The 16,472-nt window shown below is 39.8% G+C and overlaps 1 protein-coding gene across 4 annotated transcripts in view; it reads right to left on the reverse strand.

Annotated features, from left to right (window-relative positions):
- Positions 1-80: 80 nt before the first annotated feature.
- The window catches only part of CNST (consortin, connexin sorting protein), a 45,326-nt gene continuing 28,934 nt past the window's right edge, over positions 81-16,472 (reverse strand). For all 4 annotated transcript variants that reach the window (XM_079969495.1, XM_079969498.1, XM_079969496.1 and 1 more), the window contains exons 8-12: positions 15,502-15,523; positions 15,241-15,337; positions 10,759-11,636; positions 5,825-5,948; positions 81-5,013 (exon numbers count right to left, since the gene is read on the reverse strand). In XM_079969495.1, coding sequence (XP_079825621.1) covers positions 4,808-5,013; positions 5,825-5,948; positions 10,759-11,636; positions 15,241-15,337; positions 15,502-15,523 — 1,327 coding nt within the window. In that variant the 3' untranslated portion in view covers positions 81-4,807. The remainder of the gene's footprint in view (positions 5,014-5,824; positions 5,949-10,758; positions 11,637-15,240; positions 15,338-15,501; positions 15,524-16,472) is intronic.

Here is a 16,472-nt window from a genome sequence, read left to right on the forward strand (position 1 = left end):
GAGAACAATGGCAAGTAGTTATCCAGAACATATTATTAAGGTCTACATCCTTTATTAATAACAGCACTCAAAAGACTCAATGCATTTTCTCAGGGACACTTTATTTTTGTTCGTTATATTTAGAAATCACAAGCTTGGTTGATGCTTTCAAATAGTAATTTCCTCCCATGTTATTAGTAGCTAAGGTTTGATTTATCACATCTATTATTGACTTTGATTTGCCTTGACTTTACACAGTAGCAGAAGTTAAATTGCTATGTTTTCTTATTCTTACGAGTGTAACAGCCCTTTTATTGGAAGTTCAATAGTATGTGAGCTAGCTAGACTAACAAAATTCAACTTGATACCCAATTTGGCTTTAGGATTTTCACTTGCGTTTTACTGAAAAAAGCTTAAGGCATTCCCATTGTTGGCAGTAACTGATTGCACATCCACTGAGGCACAATCACACACATGTACAATATACTGTATAAAGATTAGCAAGCTGGGAGGCAGTGATTGGACGAAATGTGCCTTATTAAAGTAGAAGCAACTAGAATTTTCTTTTAAACAAATGTAGCTTAATATTCAGCCAATTGTTTTTATATATAAATTTATAAAAGTTCCACATCCCATGTATTATAGTATAATTTGGAACAATTGTATTTGTATTGTCCTAGCTTTCTGCTCTCTCACACACTTAGCTTTATTTACAAGACCCAGCCATTCACAGCTAGGAGGAAACAACCATGAGAAATGGGTTATAGCTCAAGGCCTTTTGCATACATGAATTACAATGAAAGAGAAAAACTGTTTCCTACCTTCTAGTTCCTCTCAATTCCACAGCAATTTGGAGATGCGCTTTTCATTTAGAGCGGTTTCAACATGGAGGTTGAGACCCAACATAGCTTTATACAAGAGCCTTCTCTTTCAAATCGGTCACATTTGCATAAAATGTTTGCGGAATCAGAGCCTGAGATACTATGGAGAGCAACTTCAGCATATTTTAAAGGCCAGGTAGAGCAAATTTTGTTACGCAGCCAACCATCTGAAAGGTCACCACACAGCATGTGAACTATCATACCAAACAAGAATTAGTACCAACGTTTTACTGATGTTTTAATTTCTTATATGAACCAACTGGAATATCTAGCTACAGGTCATGATCAGCAGAGAGATGAAGCAGCACATGCAACATGGTCAAAAATTTGAGACTGCTTCCATATAGTGCTAATAAATGAGATCAACCATAAGACTGCTCTAAACCCAGCTCAGGACATCTGCCTATTCTGTTGCCCTCCACCTCAAACAAGGGCAGTATGGGTGCTATGGCCTGGGCTCTGTGGCTGCAGAGTATGTCAGTTTAAGGTGGTATAATGATAGGATTGCCATAGTAAGAATTCAAAAATATACAGAGTCTGGTGGAGCAGGGTGTTACAAAATAAAGGAGAGCAGTTCTGTTCTATGGTACTGCTGTGATCTAAAATCAAACAACTATGTGTTTTTTTAAAGGGGCATCTGGCAACCCTAGTGCAAAGTGAGATATCTTAAAATCTGTGTTGTATTTCTCTTTTAAATGTGCAATAAAAATAATTTTAACATTACTTCTGCCAAAATGAACCTAAGTACAAGGCTTCTTGATGGCATACTTTAAAAAGAAAATTCAAGTTCTCATTCTCAATGTTTTTGGTGATCAGGAGCACATACATTTAAAACAGAGGTGAAACTCGTGGTTGCTTTAAACATTAATATTCAACAGAACATCAAACTGAAAATTACAAAACCCCAAAATATATAGTAACTACATAATTATAGATACAACATGATAGCTACAGAAGGCATGCTCATCAACAATCCATCATAAAATTACAAAAGAAAATAAGGAAATTCCTTTACAGATCAAGCTAACTTAATAAGAGCAGACAAAAGTGATGTACTGAACCAGCCAGTAATCAGGTTTAAAACTCATGCCTCCCTTTTAGAAGGTTCAAGCACTGCTATAGTGGAACACAAAAGGCCTTTGGAGTGCACATGGAAAACTGTGTTTAGACATAACAAAGATCCCCCCCCCCATTAGACACAAAACACATAAAATTGTTAACTACCCCGTTGTAAGATTTGCTCTGTCAGCACATAAATCTTCAGGCCAAGAAATCCAAGAACAGTATAGTTGGTAGGGTGAGCAAGTGTGCTTCTGAATCCTTAGTTTCAAAAGCTGTTTCCTCTCCACCAAAAAGACTTCCTATATCCTGGAGAACTGCAAGAGCAATTCCTGGTGGTGCGGTGTGAGAAACTGTAGCCGGGGTGGGGGGGTAGAAAGGACAACACTAATGTGGAAAGGTCTGTGCACAGGCAGCTAAGGAGCTCTTTGGATCCTAACCATGGGCTGGAGTATACCAACAGCTATGCCAGCATAACTCAACAACTAACTGCTTTGCCAAAATTGCAGGCCGGCCAGCCAATGGAACTAAATGGGATTGGTGTACCAGAGGTCAAAATGCAAAAGAATCTTCTCTAAGAAGGGTTGGGAAGAAAGAGGAGATCCAATCCAAAATACATACCCAGCCTGCTAATTAAACAGGTGTGCCAGGTGTGCACCCTCTCTCTCTCTCATCACATAGATAGAGACAGGGGAGAAAAAATCTAGTTGCATAACACCAGCCACTTAGCAGAGAGGGGACATCCCTAGAAGAAGCACTACCAGTGTAGTTAACATGTCATTCTTCTGAAGGAAAAGCGTGATATAAAAACGAATCTTTTTCTTACCAATTCACATTAAGATGGATATCCTTTCTAATGCCCCAAAGCCTTCCCTTGTGAAGTTTAACATTCAGAACACCGTTTTCACGATTTAACTTTCGTTGTCATTGCACTTTTGTTTTCTGCACAGCCAGGGCCTTAATATTGGTACACTCTGCATCATACACCACTAGCATATTCTGCACACACCTTTAGTGCACTAATGCACTAGAGCCCTGGAGACTGGTTTCTGAAGATATAAGGCTCCTTCCTTTTAGAGAGGCAACTGGGATCCAGCAGAGGATGCCCATGAAGGAAGGGGTGGTGGTGATTTTCGCCAATTCCCTTTTGTCTTCTGCCCCCAAAGCTACTTCCCACCCTGTTTCAGAGGATTCCACAACACTCTGGACAGGTTTTCAGGGGACAAAGAAGACTGCAAGGGGAAGAGAGATTAGCAAAAATTGTCTTCCCACCCTCTGCCTCCAATACGAGCGTAACTGTTGACTGCGAGCCTCAATCAAGCCCTTAATTTCATTATCAACTAACAGATTATACCATTAATTTAAAAAATAGACATTATATTCCAGTTTTAGAGTACAAATGTATATTTATACCAGTTGCTAGAAATGGCAGGGGGTTTCCCACGGCCATCTGGTTGGCCACCAGGAGAACAGGATACTAGACTAGATAGGCCACTGGCCTAATCCAGCAGGCTCTTATGCCTGATTATTATATAAGCAATTTCTTCTTGGTAGGGAGAGAATTGGGGATTTTATCCAACTTTTCTCTAGCCTCACACATCATTATCAGAAAGCTTAAGAAATGCAGATTAGAAGGAATCAGCATGCAGTGGATATTTAAAAAGAAAAAATTACCGACACTGAATAAGAACCAAGTTCCAAACAGATTTCGGCAGGTGTCAGTCATGAGTCCGGTGTTTGTTGTCGTTTTCAGTTATGGGATTAACAAAATTTTCAGCTAAAAGGAAAACTAAGGATGTAATGTCACCACAAGATAGACTGAAGCTCATCTTTTTCATGGGTGAGAGAATATATATCAGATACTCAACTTTTAAGCTGATATGCAAGCATTTTTCAGAGCTTTCTTAATTATTTTCCCCCTTTTCCTTCATAATTTGGTCAAGGAGAAATCAGTTGCTTTATTAAAGCTAAGGCAGTTTTGATACTGAGGCTTATTTTGCTCACTACAAAGAAAAAACCATATTTGCCACTGAGCATAGACTCAGTGGGGAAGTGTAGCTGATACACTGGACATGATAGTGGTGTTTGCAAAAGTGTTGTTTTAATTCTTAGATGTACACTTAAAACATAATAGTTGTATATCTAAAAAAGAAATTTATGACATAGCCCTTTACAAGGGATGCGGATGGTACCATTTATTGGCCGTAAAAATTATTTAAAATGCCATTTCTTATTGTTGTGGCAAACGTTTTCTAAAAATCCACTTTTAAGGAATCTACAACTAAAAAGCTGTATATGAAGCAATGGAGGCATCCACTCATTACAGCTGCTACAATTTGAAATGCAAGACAAATTAATTAACAACTAGGCTGAGGGCTCTGATTTCTGCTGCACCACTCCAATAAAATTACAAAACTCACTAGGACAATTAAAAATCAGGACAAACAGTAATTAAACCCAAATAAGGTACGTTTCCATAAAATATGGACTTATTGCATGATAGTTGAAGACAACATCTTTGCATGATCAGCCAGAAAGACAATATAGTCCTGCTCTAAGTTTACATGGATTGCATACAATTATGTGGGGACTGGAAACTGTAGGGTAGGTGATAAAACTTTTTCTTTTCTTCATTTCCTAAGGTTGGTGGATCGCTGTTGAAAGCATCACATAAAGGTAACAGTAGGGGAGTTTATCAGTCCGTCATGCTGCCTCATGATGTAGTAGCATGAATTCCACTTATGCACCCCTGATTACAGGAAAGTATCTCCTGAGCAGAGGTACTTCCTATGTCATTCACTGTACCTCTTCTGAAGGTGCCATGGTACAAGCAGCTTGAAATATTTTTATCTCTTCAACAACTGTCAGTGAGCTGTCAGCAATTTCTTCTATGTGAAGGATAGCCAGTGCTTAAGTTCCTCTACACCCTGCACTATTCGGGTATAATAAAAGTCCATATTGGCGGCAAAGTCAGTACATACAAGAGATTCTGTGTCACCAAGCGTGCAGTACAGCGCAGTTCCTCCAACACTAAGGAATACAGTTGCTACGCACAGTAAGATCAGCAGAACACAGGAGCCACCTCCAACTTCCTCTGTAAAGATAAGATACATAACACAGAGCTGATGAAATCGCAGGCAACTGAACTACTTTCAGACTCTTACAAGATAAAGATGCATGGCTTTATCACTTGTTTCTAGAAGACCCTCTACCCCCTCCGTTTACCACCCAGCCTGATGATGAGTTCACCGTTTAGTGACACGTGGGTTGGTGTAACAAAGGCATTGCCTTACTATGGGTCAACATGCCTTTGCGTGAAATGGAAACTCTGTGTGAAACTTTGCATGAAATGGAATTAATGTACTGTGTATGCCGCCGTCCCCGTCCCCCCGATAAAACTATAGAAACAAAATTGGAAGAGAACAATTTATAATAATCTATGCCACGAGTAGCTAAAATGTAGGGCAATGCCTAACATCACTGAATACAGTGTAAGTATTTTCGTTCTACAGAATTGTTCATCAGGCTAGATGGTAAACACAGCAACTATGGAGTGGGGAGAGAAGAGAGGAACAAAAATATTTTGGCTAAGGCTGAAGCCATGGAATCTGTATCCGGTACCAGTCTTACGATGGATTGGGGAAGGAGGTAGCAGACATTCAAAAGCTTGCTATATAGGGCTATGCAGGTATCAGTTTACACCAGTGCCTTTTGTGAACGAGAAGCATAACATGGCTAATTTTCCATCTCTGAAAACACAAGAACTAGTCTGTGTCCATCCTTAAGCAGGAGACATGACGATCCCTTGATTTCAACAGATTTCAAATATGACTTAGTTGAATGCAACTCATAATCTGTAATATGGGGGCAGGGCCGGGGGGTTGTGATAAACAAAAGCAGGGTACCTTGGTCAAATGTGTCTTCCATTTCTAGGAATCTTACTCTTCTTTTAGACTCTCTCCGCTGGATCTGAGCATCACTGTCATCTCTCTTCTTTAATATTGACACAAGCCCCTCCGCAGGAACAGTCTAACAGGAAAGATAAAAGAGGTGCTTTTAATGACAGACTATTAAGTGACTGGACTGCCTTGCACATCACAATATAGTAAATTACGGTTTACTGCTGGCTCCCAGAGAAGAGCTCATACTTATTTGCTCCTCCTTGATCCTTTTAAGAACAGCATCTTGTCTGGTTAAGGGATCTCCTCCTTACCTAGGATCAATAGGCAAGTTTTTGTCTCAACCTTGGTTTAGCTCAGGGGCGGACTTTGGTAATCTTTCATAATATGGTGCCCTGTAAAGTCCCGAATTTGGCACCCCCAATGGATCTTCTCAATTATTTATCTTTTCCATTCTGCACCCCTTCAGCTCAGTTCCCTATGCAGGAGAACCGCCTGTACCACCCTAAATCTGGTGCTGCTTAGCTGTACACTGAGCTGTACTAAAGGAACTGGGGAGGAGCAAAGCACATGTGGTTCTGGTAAACTGTGCTTTGGCTTCCCCTTGATGTGCAAATTGGGCCACTATGTTTGGCTTTATATACAGTGGTACATAGAGTTACAAACACCTTGGGTTACAAACACTTCGGGTTACAGACTTCACTAACCCAGAAGTAGTATGTCGGGTTAAGAACTTTACCTCAGGATGAGAACAGAAATCACGCGGCGGCAGTGGGAGGCCCCATTAACTAAAGTGGTGCTTCAGGTTAAGAACGGTTCCAGGTTAAGAACAGACCTCCAGAACGAATTAAGTTCGTAACCAGAGGTAACACTGCATTTCATTGGCTACATAATTGCACCAATATATTCCAATAATTATGCAGCATTATATAATTTATATTGCTAAACTACGACATTTGCTTCTAAACTTTGCTTTTGTTGTAGCTTATAATTAATATGGATTATTTTGCAAGGAATTTGCCTCTAAATCACCATAAAGTGTGAAGGTAGTGCTATACTGTGATTACAATGTAACATATAGTCTGAATAGACATATTTTTTCTTTATGATATTTATTTATTTATTTATAAAAGTATTTATGATTTTTCTTTGCTGAAAAGTTGCCTTTATTCAATTTGATTACAATCTCTTTATATATTTAAAAGGGCTTTCCATCTCTTACACATACAGTTAGATACTAAGCTCAGTGTACATCTCTATGTAACTTTAGCATCAGGAGGGCATAGGTTCCTGATTTAAGGGCTCTTGTACTTATTACAGCTCTCAAATCACAATGTAACTCTGCTGTCTGGAATATGACCACATGAGTATTACAATTCCTTACTGGAAAATGCTAACAACATCACTTCTCATGAATGATACAATCACATCTGCCCCTACCACACTGTGACTAACACCAAAGCTCATTATGCAAAGAAATGGCTGAAAGAGTTGAAAGTTACTAGTCTCATGATAAAATGTGAAGACAACCGTTCTCAGTTTCCACCCACAAAGCAAATCTTCAGATTTTGCAGTGAGACTTGACATAGACTCACTGCCTTGGGCGTGCTCAAAAGCTTCCTGACACTTTATTTTGAGACTACATAGTTGGTGAGAGTCATTCCCTGCTATGATGGTATATCATCCAGCAATAAAAGGAGAATAGTGAGGCAGACTGAGGAAAGAGCGAGACCAGTGAAAAACATAAGGGTCCACTTTCAGCTGGCTGTGTGGATAAATTCAGTCACAGTTTGATTCTTCTGTGACGCATACAGGCTACTGCTGCACAGGTTGGAAGCTATTTCGCCACACAAGTGCCCCCTTGCTTAGATGCTGGGAATGTAACAGAGCATTAGAATGGGTGCAATCTTGAAAGCAAAACACACAATTACAAAGCACATTTTTATAATGTCTCTAATGCATACTTCTGGTATTAATAGTTTTAGTTCTATCTGAAAAGAGAAAATCAATAAGCTGAACTTCTAAAAGCACAAGTACGCAGAGCAGAGATGTTAGTAGCTTGTCTCTGAAGAGGGAGAAGTTATTTGTGCTATTTTGGCAAAACCATTAATAATACTTTATGAATTATTCAACATTCAAGGCCGCTGCTGCGCACATGCTACTGCTATTATAATTTTATGTGGTCAGGCTAGAAAGAAAACATTGATCGTTGTTTTTTTGATTGTATTATATAATAATATAAACCCTAACAGGAAAATTGCGACCTTGAGTATTAGCTGTTGATATGGAGGCAACTGGCAATATTAAAGGCTTCATAATATGTTGCATATTCCAAGCAACTTGGAACATGTATCATTTATCTGAAAATAAACTTTCAGCTCCTAGTAATTTGCTGTTACCCTGCCTTGACTTTGGAATTGCATTGTGCAATGCACGAGCATGGATACAATAGACAACCATAATTTATATAAATAATGAAGGCTTGCTAACTTGGAGTAAGCCTCCATGAACATCATGGGTCTTACTTTCAAGCAAATAAGGGGTGTGCATATATATCTTGCAGACTGTTTTAATGTATGGACATGCTTTTGGTTTCCCCCACACCAATAGTTTCACACAAAGATTTGCTTTCTGAACATTACATGTGGACAATAATCTATTTTCCATAGATTAGCTGAATGGGGTGTCATTGTACATCACATTATTCTTATCCTGATACAGCATATTTCAATGTTTCATGCTGAACACACATGCAGATCAAGCATGAGGGTGGGTCAAAGGTCAAATTATGTGTTAAAATGTCAACAGAATCTTTACTGACATTACTTTTAATGCTACAGTCAAGAAAATTCCTGTCTTTATGAACTAAACAACGCAAAGGTCAAATTCTAAAAACAATGAATACTGAACAGCTGATCACTCATAGGCTTCAACCAATTATTCTTATCAGCTTTTGAGGGTCCTTGGCTAAGACTCCCTCAGTGGGGTCCCATCTCTAAATGGGCCTACCCAGTCGCTGTCCCTCTCACTCCCCCTGTACCCAAATCACATCACTGCCTGTAAAAAGAGAGCAAGGCAAGTGGAGGTTTCTCCTGATCTTTGCTCTTGTCACTGCTGACATGCTTGGAGAGAGCAGGTGAACAGGCTGCAAAAACGAGATGAAGGCTTTGGGGGTCATGTGAAACTAGGCAGGTGCCCAACTACACCAGCTCCAGTCCTGATTCTTGTAAATCTGATCAGAATAAAACAGGAAACCTAATAAAACTACTGGATTGCTCTTGCTCCCCCTGCGAATGCATAGCTAAGGCAGGTAAGCCAGAACATTACAGAGTCTTACATAGTACATGATATAGCCCTACTCCAACACCACCCCCTTGCTTTTCCTTGATTTATGTATCTCTGAAACACATGCCTCCAGTTGACACAGCCTAGGGAACAAACTCCCTCTAGAGAGTGCCAATATTACTCCATATTTGGCCTGGAGAGATTGCTATTGAATGATGCAAGGTACTCTCTGTCCCCTCTTCAGAGACCAAAGTCTGCCTGCAAAGAAGTCAGAGCGCAGAGAACAGCAAACCTAAGTTAGAAATTACATAATGTTTCCCATAAGAACACTGTATCATCAGCTTTTGTCTTCTTACAGTAAACATAAGATGAGGGGAAGTAGGAACGAATGGCATTCAAATGGTACTTAGAAATGCAAAAAATAAATAAACACGGGGTGCGGGGCTCACTATGTTTACAGATACTGAAGTTTAGCAAGTGTAACATAAAAGATGGATTTCCTCTTAAGTATTTAGAAATATAGAAGTTGATGTAATTTTGGAGCAGATTTTTGCTGTATACAATACTCCCTTGAGACATGGTAAAAAATGAGAGAAGATAATAAATGTATCCAATTGTAATCCTTACCCATAAACTAGGCATTAAGACTGAAGGTTTATAAGAAGGATGTTTAAAATATTGCTAATAAACTTCAAAAACAAACACTCTGTTCAAACACACCTCTTTGCTGTGCTGTTCCAGTTAACAAACTGTGCCACTGCTACTGGATGAAAATGGAAATGACTGACTACTGAAGACAAGTTATTTATTCTGCTTCTGAAAGTTAGCCTTAGGGATCAATCTTGCCTTCAAAAGAGTTTTGAGGGGGGGAGGCAAAACTAAACAGAGGGCTCTCTTCCTTCAACCTTTTACAGAGCAGTGCATAATGGATAGCCTTTGGTGAACAATATTCTAGATGATTCATTTAGCATGCCCAGAAGTACACTGTGACCTCAAATATGTCAGTCAGCTATAAAAGTATGGTGTGTTCTGTCTCAATCTCTGACTTCTGATGCTGGCACTATGTGCTTTGGAACAGCAGTAAATAGGATAAGCCATTATATCCTCAGGCGTTTCATTTACCAACTGTACCTAAATCAATAAGAATAGCTTAAAACTCCTTTGCTAAGTCATTCTGCCCATTTTCTTGCTGCTCAATTTAAAAGAGCAATGGTAGAACCAAATATATTCTGATAAAGAGAATAAAATACACTCACGATTGTTCATCAGCCAGCCATAACTAGAATAACTGAAATGTTATTGTTAACCTCAGTTTGAGGTAAAGCAAAAAGGTCTGAAATATTCATGTATTTTTTTACAAATGCACGAGAGAGCTTTTTTCATTCTGCGCCCCCTCCTCATGATTACTTTTGCTACTGTTTGGCCTCTTAAGATGCATAAGTTTATTTATTTTATCCTCTTATTTTTCATAAAGAAAACTTTACTTACCTAAAATTTAATCAATAAACTTGGAAAGGAAAAATAAACAACACATCATCCTAAACATGGTTTCTTTTCAGGAAAAAAACCACAACTTTTTTCATGCTAAAGAACACAAATAATATAAACCACGAATAGTGCCAACAGTGTTGGAAGTTATTTTTGCCAGTGTTTACCTCTGCAATCTCTATTCGTTTTGCAAGTTCATCAAGTGAAGAAAAGCTTTCATCCAGTGAATAACCTTCCAATGAACTATAAAGTGCTTGTTCAGGAGGCATATGTGGAAGAATTTCAGAGTCCCCTTGGCTTGCTAGGCATTTAAGGGACTCCTCTCTGTCTGTTATGCAACCATTTAAAAACCGATCAAAGAGGTCTTCTGGTTCTTCATTTTCACCTTCCTCTTCCAGTACTGCTGTTTCCTCCTGTATCCCTTCATATGGAACACTGTCCAGTTCAGGCATGTTACCTTCAGCCTGCACATCCCCGGTAATGTCTGATGTTCTGCCCTGCACAGATTTCCTATCACTTCCATAAGCTGTCTGTTGCTGGTGCTTGTTTAATACGTTGCTCCCCAACTGAGTACTGGAAATCACAATAGAGCCAGCTGACCTGAGTAAGTTTTGTTCAGACTGAACAGTTTCATCTGAGGGAATTAGATCAGGAGGCATATAATCGGCCTCTGTCAAAACCAATGTGTCTACCATTGGCTCACTAGAGCACTCTGCTGCAGGCTCCTCAGCAGCTGCTTCTATTTTTGCTACATCCTCAGAGAACTGCTCTTCTCTTGGCTGCAGACCGTCATCTTCACTAGCATCCTTTGTAGATAAACAGCCTGGCTGAGGCGTGCCCAGTGTCTCTGTGGGCTGGGTGGCTGGCTCCAGTGTTGATTCATCATTGCAGCGCTCCTCCTCCATGTGGTGCTTCCCCACAGAGAATGGAAGACTTGCCTTCTCTTCAAGCCTATGAGGCTTTTCGGGTTGGAAGCTCTCACACCTCTCACTCTCTTTGTGATTGTTCTCTTTCTTTGGTTCAGCGCCAGGCCAAGTCTGAGTATCTAATGCAACAGGGAAAGAGTTCAAGCATTTAGAAGCGATTCAATACTTCAGCATTGTAGGAAAAAGAAGAAGAAGAAAAATCAGCAACCTGATAGCACTACCCGTTAATGTTTTGACTGAATTCCTGTCTGGCAGCATTCGCTCTGCTCCACTAATTTTCATGTGTAAAATACAAATCATAGTTAAAGTGAAGCAGCTAACTTGTTTTCTATTGACTTTTAGAGCACTTAAAGACACCTCTACATACCCTGCTGAACAAGGGTGTGATTAGTTACATATATGCAAGTTTTCCTTTGGCTTTGGCACTAAGTGGCTTGATTTCACTAAGTATTTTATACAGAAATTACAAATTGCTTTAAACATTTTAAAGGAAAGGGAAACTGTGATGAATATTGGTTGCTAAAAATATAATGGTACCTTCAGTAACTATAATTAAAAAGGCACAAACCATACTGTTTACTGAAATTTAAAAAAAAAACTTAATATGAAAGATTTTAAAAATCTCCATGATGTTTACTGCTGCAGCCCTATGCACCACTAAGTATGCATAGGTACCATTAAAAAAATTATATTTAACTATGCAATGGGTTGTTATTGGGCAGAGTAAAGGTTGGGGGGGGGGAGATTTCTTGGCAGAGAAGCCACTGATTCCTAAGCCCTGTCAGCTTGCAGGTGGGAGCTGCTTGTTCTTTCCCCACCTGCTGCTATTGACAGATGTTTCCTAATTTCCCTCCCATTGACTCTAAACAAATTAACTACGCCAGCTCTGTGGTTAGTTATTTGGTTTAGGTATGTGTGTCAAGGGAATGGGCGGCATCTTCTGGTCTACCCAACATGTTCCTTTTCACTTCTTACTGCCATCAGCAGTGAAGGAGAAACGGCAGAGGAACTTTCTGCTACAACTAGGCCATCAGCCATAGGATGGCTCCCTTAAAGTTTACTTTGATAGAGTGGATGGGGATGATCTTAAGTGATAACAGTATCTCATGTTTTGAACCAATGCTTGCAGTGCTCCTGATGTAGTACAGCACACCAGGATACCTGTGTAGCATCGACAGATAGAGAACAAGGAGATGATGGAGATACATGCCATCCAAGGGGTCTATAAACAGTTCAGAATCCTAGTCATTGATGCAACCTGTCTCACATGGTTATTTTAAATACTTTTTAGAAACAAAAAACAACAACCTTCATAGAATGAAAAGTACCACCAAAGCAAAAAGATCTCTCATGTAGAGAAAAAAAATTCAGCAGCAAAGCATAACCAGAAACCTTAGGGAATAAAATGCTAGGCTCAGTTTCCATACCATATTTAGATAAAGCTTATAAGTTTTAGAGCAACAGATACATAGAAATGCAGGCACAAAAACTTGGCTACCTTCCTATAAGGTCACGTGAGGACAGAATCATTAAGATTTCTCAGAACAACATAATTATTGATAAGAACAAATAGATATTTTGACATTTTCTACGTAGAAAGATAAAAATGCACTTGAAGTCTCTTTTCCAACTAAAGGCTTTGTTGTGGAAACTTGAAAATCTGCACAACAAAATCATTGGTCATGCCTCTATAGCGTGAAGTAGTCATTCCTTCAGCGCACCAAAAGGCACTGACAAAAGAAACTTCCTTAGTAGGACTGTAGGCCTCCCCAGGAGGCCTGGATGCTAAGGGGATGCACTGCCTAGCAAAAACCTTTTCTGCACACAGTGTGGCAATCAGCAGAACAGAGCTTGCTTGGGAACAAACATCTGCTAATGTGATGAGACAAATATATGTAACTTAACCGCTGATGACATTACCAGGGGGCCACATATATGAGGCGTGAAGAGAGGACCTGAAGAACACAGACCATAAGGAAACGAAACAAGATATTACTAAAGGGGTCAAAGAGGCTAAGAGGTTGCCTGAGATGAAATGTGATCGTAGTGAGAGGACATGTTCCTGATCTTTAGTGAACTGATTCATTAGGATTCATACATTGTCCTGCTGAAATATACTGCTTTGCTGGCACCACCATTTTGTTTAGATGACCTCAGTACTGGAGGACAGCATAGGGAGCAGCTTAGATTTCTGTATACTAGCTGAGCTGAAAATAGTCACAGAGAAAAAGCTAGCAGAGGGACACATCTAAACAAGAATTATCTAACACAACTTGCTTGTGTTGATGAAGACAAGTTGATACCAAGGCATTCAACAAAGTCTCCCTGGTTATAGTGGTACCTTGGTTCTCAAACTTAATCCGTTCTGGGAGTCCATTTGACTCCCGAAACGGTTTGAAAACCAAGGTGTGGCTTCTGATTGGCTGCAGGAGCTTCCAGCACTCATTTGGAAGTTGCATCGGACGTTCGGCTTCCGAAAAACGTTTGCAAACCAGAACACTTACTTTCTGGGTATGTGGCGTTCGGGAGCCGATTTGTTCGGGAGCCAAGCCGTTCGAGAACCAAGGTACTACAGTGGTGCCTCGCAAGACGAAAAGAATCCGTTCCGCGATTCTCTTCGTCTAGCGGTTTTTTCGTCTTGCGAAGCAAGCCCATTGACGGCTTAGTGGATTAGCGCTATTAGCGGTTTAGCGGCTTATCAGCTTAGCGGATAAACGGATAAGCGGCTTAGAAAAAGGGGGGGAAAGGGGAAAAAAGTCGGAAAAACTCGCAAGACATTTCGTCTTGCGAAGCAAGCCCATAAGGAAATTCGTTTTGCGAAGCGCCTCCAAAACGGAAAACCCTTTCGTCTAGCGTGTTTTTCGTCTTGCGAGGCATTCGTCTTGCGGGGCACCACTGTACTGTATTTTATTTTAGGGCACTTTGGAATCAGCAGAGCCTTCCTTGGGCTAACTGGAAAAGCTCCAGTTTTACTTCCACCTCAAGATCACAGGCACACTGGCCATGTCCCTTTACCAAAGCCTTGTTAATTATACTCACAAGCAGAAAACCATTGTTTGCTAATGATCCCACGTTGTGGTTGGAATTCACAACTGATTTACCATGCAGTCCTGTACTCAGAAGTAAATCCCAATGACGGCAATGGGGCTGACTCTTATACTGGGTATAGGATTCCTTGATTATACAGTCTTTTCAACTCTCAAGCATGCCACACAACAGCAAGGAGAAGGCTAAAATCTGTAGGCAGCAGGCAGGTACACATCCAGGCAGACAACATCTCTGCAGCCGACTGCTCCACAGCCACCTTTAGCCTCTTTTTCTATTTCCATGCTAATTTTAGCAACAGTGGTGGATGTACAGAAGTTGGACAGTGTTTAATGTTAAGGAAATGAGGTCTATTATTTGAAGCCACTGCTCACACAGAAGCATAAAATTGTATAGTTGAAAGGGACCATGAGAATTATCTAGTCCAACTCCCTGCAATGCTTTTGCCCAATGTGGGGCTCGCATCCACGACCCTGATATCAAGAGTTTCATGCTGTAACAACTGAGCTACTCTCATTCCTATGTTCTGCTGTTTTCTAAGAGAAGTCTAAGGCATCAAAAACGTAATCACCTTCTTATATTACTCTTGTTAGAAAATTGCCTAGCCAGTGCAATTAAAGCTTTCTAAACACTGACATGTTTTAAAAATAAAAGTGAAAAGATTTACAAGAGGGATACCTGAATCACATGCAGCAGCACCTCTTTCCTTAAGATCTTCAGATATCCTTAACCCTACAAAACTCTCACGTTTCAGGGATTTTTCTTTACTTATTAGCTGAAAAACACAACAGAATTCCTATTACTGAATTTTGTTTTTGTTTCATTTCATGCAGTACAGGTTATTATGCAGTGTAAGCTCCACACATTACATTTAGCACATTATAGAACACCCAGACATTTACTTGTAAAACTATGCCAAGAAAAAACTTCACAGTTTACCTTGCTTCGGAAGACCAGCGGCCTGCAACCAAAAAAGAAAATAGAAAATAAACAGCTGCTTCCACCAAAATATTATTCACAAAAAACATCATCAAAACTAGACGACAAATCAGATTAGTTCTTTCCATGCTCTAATATTAGCACAGAAGTTTCCAACACTGAAACACTATCTGTGCCAGCATAGTTTTAAAGCACAGAGCCAGACCATATGCTAACGTCATTACAAACTGCCAATTATTACTTAATGGCCCATAAGGCAGTAAAAGTGGTGAAATCAATACAAGAAGTGCTCTTATAGAATGTGTTTATACAAAAAATCGTCCTGAATTGAAATCGACCACTCAGAGGAATTAACAGTGCTTTTTAAATCACTGAAAGTACCACCAGAATAGCACTACTTCCTGTTTCTAGCGACACAAGAGACTTAGGAGTGGATGGGAAGCTGTGAAAAAGTAGCCTCTCCTAATATTTTTCAGCACATAGGCAGCACACCCAGTTTCCCCATTTTGCTCAATCTTCTAGTCTTCTAGTCTCCCACAGAAATAGCAACAAATTTCAAAAGTGGAAGAAAACCATAAAAATCACAACTGGCAGGACAGCTCAACCTTTTAAATGTTGTGCTTTATACTTCAAGAGCCTATTTCCAATAAAACAAATTATAAAGTAAAAAAAATGCTTAGAGACAAACATAGGTGATTATTAAAAAGTTAATTGCACACAATTCTTACCATTGACAAGAAGCAATTTGTCCACAATGCAGTCCAGAGCTGCACGGTGAGTTCTGCATGCAAAACAGTGCTTCTGACACCCAAGCACCTTCATTTTACTGTCACTTATTTATCACATTTTTACATTGCCTTTCCACCAAGCAGCTCGGAGCAGCGTCCTCAAACAATCATGATCCCCAATAAGTTTCATGGCCAAGAGGTTATGTAAGATCAGGTCTCTCTGGATTGCATCCAGCTCTCTGG

The sequence above is a fragment of the Podarcis cretensis genome (genome assembly GCF_951804945.1).
Source record: "Podarcis cretensis genome assembly, chromosome: 3".
NCBI lineage: Eukaryota > Metazoa > Chordata > Lepidosauria > Squamata > Lacertidae > Podarcis > Podarcis cretensis.